This window comes from Centruroides sculpturatus, unplaced genomic scaffold, assembly GCF_000671375.1.
Source record: "Centruroides sculpturatus isolate CEXI.00-Female unplaced genomic scaffold, Cexi_2.0 scaffold4047, whole genome shotgun sequence".
In the NCBI taxonomy this organism is placed as follows: Eukaryota; Metazoa; Arthropoda; class Arachnida; order Scorpiones; family Buthidae; genus Centruroides; species Centruroides sculpturatus.
This window is the reverse complement of record NW_019388132.1, coordinates 1,323-7,778: the sequence shown is the minus strand read 5'-3', so window position 1 is coordinate 7,778 and position 6,456 is coordinate 1,323. Positions and strand designations below refer to the sequence as shown.

At 28.5% G+C, this 6,456-nt stretch overlaps 1 protein-coding gene across 1 annotated transcript; it reads right to left on the bottom strand.

Moving 5' to 3' along the window:
• Positions 1-21: 21 nt before the first annotated feature.
• Positions 22-5,060, bottom strand: LOC111616804 (probable phosphorylase b kinase regulatory subunit beta; the record flags this gene model as incomplete). Its single annotated transcript, XM_023358166.1, has 13 exons — positions 22-267; positions 371-526; positions 599-679; positions 779-836; positions 1,143-1,340; positions 1,430-1,589; positions 1,652-1,788; positions 1,867-1,926; positions 1,999-2,106; positions 4,239-4,341; positions 4,434-4,569; positions 4,645-4,798; positions 4,998-5,060. Coding segments are annotated over 13 exons (1,539 nt in total), but the record flags the coding sequence as incomplete, so codon positions are not given.
• Between the last annotated feature and the right edge of the window lie 1,396 nt (positions 5,061-6,456).

Here is a 6,456-nt window from a genome sequence, read left to right as displayed (position 1 = left end):
TTTCTTTTTTCTAAACTCCTTCACAACATACAGTGGCATCACATTTAGAAACTTAAGGCCAATGATTTGCTTTCCCTCCTGACAACTGCCTTTTATATTTTTCACCAAATTATATATTTTATTTGCTAGTTCTCAAGTTGACTTAAACGTAAAACAGAAAATTTCTCACCTGAAAAGCCGAATATCGTCCAGTTTTCCGAGGACGATTGTAAGACGGTAAGTAACGTCTAATCGGGTCCAATTCGTTAATATGAAGCAAACCGTCGACTGATAATTAAAAAGAATGAAGTAAGTCAATAAATTTTCTACAAAAATAAAAAATAATTAATGATTTATTCTTGCAAAATAAAAACTATATAAGTTTATTTACTCAGTAATTCAGAAATAATATATAATGACTGAGCTAAAAGGAACATATTTGAGCTGTCCCCTTCTTCACTAGGACATCGCATTTGTGAACCAGGATCTGCTCTCTCCTTTTCCAGATATTCAGATGGTATATAAAAGTATTTCACTATAACTCCATCTATAAATGGAATTTATAAAACGATATAACTCTTAGTATCAAATTAATAATAAATTACTTTAAATAGTTTACCGCCGTATCGATCATGCTTTAATTTGCCTTCTAAAAGTGAGTGATATTTCTTCACTTGCTCCTCCTTTCCTTTGAATATTCCTAATTAAAAAATAAAAATTGAATTACTCTTATTCTCATTTGCTAAGATTGAGAAGTTTATCAAATTTAAATTTTTGTATTATTCCTTTAAATACTTGCCGTCAAGTATCAAAAACAGATAAAACATTGGCCATTCACATTCTATATTGTCGAATTCCTATATAAAATCAAACATTCATGTCAATTTATCACACTAATATTATATATAATTTATCTTAATTAAACAAAATTATTTTAATTAAAGCTACATTAAATACCAAGAAAGTTATATATATTTATACTGTTATCTTTTAATAAATTAAAGAAGAGAAGTTCTAGAACCTTTTATTTTTCATAACAGTAGTAAAATCTTTACTTTAAATTAAAAATTTTAATAAAAATTGAAAACAATGATATTTTTTTTGTTTGTAATCAAGTTGAAACCATCATTTCTTAAAAAAATATTTCTAAAATAAAATCATACCTTTGTTTCAGATTGTTTATAATATCTTCGATTCGTATCTTCAAGAAACGTTCCGTATCCATCACGCAAAAACCTTTTGAAACCATAGTTTCCTTGTAACTTTCGTATAACTTTCTCCTTTGTCCGATTATAGAGAAGTTCGTCGTGGGTTGCAAAACACGGATAACTTATAGTTGGTAAGAGAGAGGCATCAGTATTCTGAAAATATTAAAATTACAATTACGTAAAGTCGTGTATTTCAACTATGTAATAACTATACATTGATTTGTTACATCACAATCCCTTACCTTAGAACTAGATTCTCTTGGTAGAAGCGTTTCAAAAATACTCCTGTTTCTGTTATGAGCATCAATATCAACATAAATCACAGACCAAGATGCACCTTTATCACCAAATAAATTACAGCCGTTGATAGCTTCTAAGGCAGATTTTGCCATTCCCAAAGAGCTATTTAATATAAATTATATAAATCACAATAATTTTTACATTAAAACTTTTCAAAATCGTACCTTGCATGAATTTCCGGGGTACCGTTATTATATTTACTCCCTCTTTCCCACATGCCGTAATCAGGAGTTCGATAGGCTCGTTCAACATAATAGACAAGATTTTGTACAAAATTAACTTCGTCCATTGTATAAACTATCTAAAAATGAATAATTAATTTACTTAATATATTTTTTAATATAAACAATTAAAGAGTTTATAATTTCCTAAAACTTACTTGTAGCCCTGATGTGATCATTTGAACGAGCATTAATAAATATAGAGAAACAACATCAATCTGTATAATAAAATATTATTATGAACAAAAACTAAAAGAGACAGATAAATTATTTTTCAAATTTTGATTTACCTGTAGATGACCGTACTGATCTTCAGACACTATAACTTCACCGGTATTCAGATTAAATTTGCTGTGGAGAGCGTGCTTAGGACATTGATTCATTTTGAAATTTTCCATCTGTTACAGTTTGAAAAAAAAACTTCTAATCACACTTTCATAATATACCATTAAATTTGAAGATATAGAAATTTATAACATTAATTAATCCCAATCAGTTTCTCATATATTCACAGATTTAATATCATTATATCTGTTAATATATAGTAATGTACTTTTAACTGAGGTAGAGTGTTTGTTTATTTATTTATATTTAAAAATAAACTACATAATTAAGTGAGTTAACTCTAAAGGTTTACAGTTTTTCTAATTTTTAAATCAATCATCATAATTTCATCAAGAATATAAAACATGTTTCAGAACTACTATACACTAATGTTCTGTACAAAAACATTTAATTTCTTAAGAACTTACATTGATATAGAATAAAATTTAATCATTAATAGTATTTAAAAACGTTTAAAAAACAATCATTAATTATAATCATAAGTTACAGCGCATACAAATTGAGATCATTGCATTCTTAATTATAAACATTAACATTCTTAATTATAAATGTTAACTCACTAATGTCATTAATTATTGTATGTTGTGCTCCTTACGCATTTGTTTCAAATTTATTTACTTACAAATTATATCATTTTATTTCAATTGAAACAAATTGCATATAAAAATATTGTATATCTAGAAATCAGATTAACAGGGTATGTGAATATATATAAACAAATAAACATTTTCCTCATTCTGTATGGAAGAGAATAGAAGTCATGACTGATTTATTCCATAGAAAATCTTTGTAATGAGGAGATCCTAGTTCACAACGTGAACAATCTGTACAGTTATAATGATTAGAATTGTCATACTTTACGTGTGTTTAGAGGTAAAGACCGACTTGAAATTAGTTGGTTTAATTGGTAGTAATACATCTGTTCTATCTGTAGGTATTGTGCATTAGAATCATCTATAAATTCAGTTCCAGACTGATATTTTTTCCTCGATGTTTCTAAAGGTATTTAATTTAATTTTAATTAGTAAATTAGATGATGAAAACCTCATCTATTGCTATAACAATTGCTAATCATAGAAAAGCAGAATTTCATGTAATGCACAACTCTCTTTTTAACAATGAGTATTCAAAATAATACAAGTACATAAACAGAAGTAAATTGTACAAAATATTAAATCAAAATTTCTGTTAAATAAGATAATAAATATTGTATTTTAAAGAGTCTGAGACAAAATGATATCTAAAGAAGAAAAATAGTAATATCAGGAATAGCTAGTGTTTAATTTCATTATAAATTATTTGACCATACATCATTTTGTTGTTTTTATTTTATGAATAGGACATAACATTAAATTGGGAATAAATCCATAAGAAAAATAAACCTGAAATATTGATTTATAACAAAATGTTGATTCAGTAGAAAATAATAACTAAATTGTCATCAACTGAGATATCAGATTGCTCTGAAAGATCTTTTGAGGACTTGGAAGAAGTGGAACAAGATCCAAAATTCCAAAGCATCTTAAATAAGCAAAATGTTCTAATTCTACATAAGATAAAAAAGATACTGTATTCAATAGAACGTTTTTACCATCCTGAATGACAAGAAGACACAGGTAATCTTCCTATTATGGTTGTTCTATGATCACCTTCTGTTTCTGAATGTAATACTTGAAAAATAAGATTAAACAAAAGAATAACAATTAACTTTATCATTTTTGTTGAAAAAACTGTAATCTGAACTTGGTGATAATCAGATTCTCAAACAGTTACAATTGGTTATTTAGACCATTTCAGAGAGGGCAATGACTCACTACCTGAGGTTCATTGCCCATGTTTGTAACGGTCACAATGAGAATGATAGTGTCTGCCGCACCATTTATTATTTAGAATGTCATGGATTTACACAACAGCATGTGCCAGATATTTTATCATCACCTGCCTCCACACAACTATAGGATTCTAATTTAAATAAGTATCTGGGATATGGGGTGTAAAGGTGGCTAGATCCCAGAGATTTACTATTTCTACAATTGTTAGCATTGGGATGAAGTGAAATGGTAAATGGCTATTGTCCCCCATGTAATAACATGATATACAAAGGAAAAAATTTACCTTATTGTATTTGATTATGTTTAAATTTGAGAGAAATTTATAAACATGTAATTTATTTTATAGAAAATACCTTGTGCTCGGATTGCTTCATCCAACAAAATAATATCCCACGCATACATTTTACCACACTTTGACCCAATTCGTATGCTTTGCCTCTGTCATCATCAAGTCTCCTATGAAGAGTTTATAATTAATTATCCAATAAGAAATGCCGTGAAATTAAACAACAACACATGAAATTTTGAAATAATTTCATAAAACATACTTATAAGATTGGAAAAGGCTCCAAACAGCTGTCGCACAATAAATACTGTCTCTGATGTATCCTTCATCTTTATCTTTTGTATGCCTCGGGAAAAGACCAGTTATTGGACTTTGATAATTTAAGAGCTGCCTTTTAACTATAAGGAGAAAGAGGAAAAGATAATAATAAATTGATGAAATTCCATTAATTTTAATAAAATTAATTCTCAAACCTTGTCCATAATATGCATCCAACTGACGAACTGTATCCGCATAATTAGCTATTTTAACCTGTTCCACATCGATTTCCGAAAGACTACCAAGTCGACTCCGCTTCGGACTGAAGGCATCCGTCAATCTCGGAGTAGGAGAAAGTGTTGCTTGTGCCTGCAACATATTAATTTAAGTATCAATAAAAAATCAAATAAATTATAAGAAATATTGTATTAATGAAATTATATTATTTAAATTTTTTACCATGCGCGATTGAGTAAATACACCCAGTTTAAATCTTAGAAATCTCTTTGGATTCTTTCAATTTTATCATTGCATCTACAGACGATTTTCAGAAATTATGCAAACTTACCTGATAATTAACTTTCCGATTTTTGATTCGTTTTAAGAAGGATCCATCATGAATCCTATACGTCTATTAAAAATCAAAATATCAATCATATGAGCATCATACAACCGAGCCACATAAATGCAGCAGCAGAAAGAAGAGGCACAGACTATTTTGACAACACAACAACACAGTTTGAAAGCATTTTTATGTATTTAACAAACAGCTTAATTTTTTTATAATATAGATTTTAAAGATTAAGTTTTAACTCTAGCCACCAACTAAAATATAATTTAAATATTCCATTAAAATTTACAAAATTAAATTTTTGTATGGTAGAATATCTTCTAAGTTTATTCAGCTTTAGCTCTTTTATATGCCATGTATAACAGTTGTAATAAAATAATTTATATACGCAAAACAAACTGCAGGATTATTTACAGGCTGTAATTTAACGATTACTTTATTTCTAATCGTTAAATTGACCTTGCTATAACCAAATAAACAATCTGACAGTTTGTTTGACATATCTAATAGAATCAGGTTGATGTTTATATCGTTATATGAAATTATTTATAATCAAACATATTATATATCCAAATGAAGGGCTTAGAGGTTTAATAAAAGAAAAAGAGTATAAATTGAAAGCTTATCATAATTTAACAGAAAAGTTATCAACTTCTGGTACATTGTTTTCTACTCAACATACTTCAGTATGTGCACCAGCAGTGGTGTAGATGTCCAAGTTGTATTCCTCCTTTAACCATATATTCAACAGCATCTGAGATCTGACATCTGTCAATAGCCTGACAGATTCTGTCTCGGATTGATCAAGTTAAACACATATGTGTGAACATTTGATTCTTCAAAACATCCCGCAGGAAAAAGTCCAGTGGAGTAAGAACCAATCTACCATCTGAAAAACTCCATTCAGATATTGTCATATCTGAATTATAAAGTGAGAAGAGTCATTTATTTAAAATTGGTGCCAGGGGGAAGTTGATGCATTGCATAAGTTGCAGCTCTAGTCAGTATGATCTATCACTTTGATACTTATTTAATCTCTTGTGAGAAACACCACACCATGGCACTTCTCACAAGGCATAGATGCCAACATAAAAAACCCACCAATTTCCAGACCAATATGAATACAATTTATAAAATTTTCTTTTATTAAACCTCTACGCTAAACACCCTGAATTAATTATTATTCTACCATTTTAATTGGGCTAAGTAAATTAGTTCCTATTAGACCACTAAAATTAAGCAATCTCCTATCAAAAATAGTAAAAAAAAAATTGGTTTTTGTTTACTCCAGCTGGATTATGATAGTATCAACCAATCCTATGTCTGTATAAAAAGAAGAGAATTGGCTTTGGCCAAAAACAGACTACATATCAATTTCCTGCAAAATGAACAGGAGTGCAGCAACCTTATATCAATCAAGGGATAAGTGAAGTAAAAAATTATTTTAACATTTCAG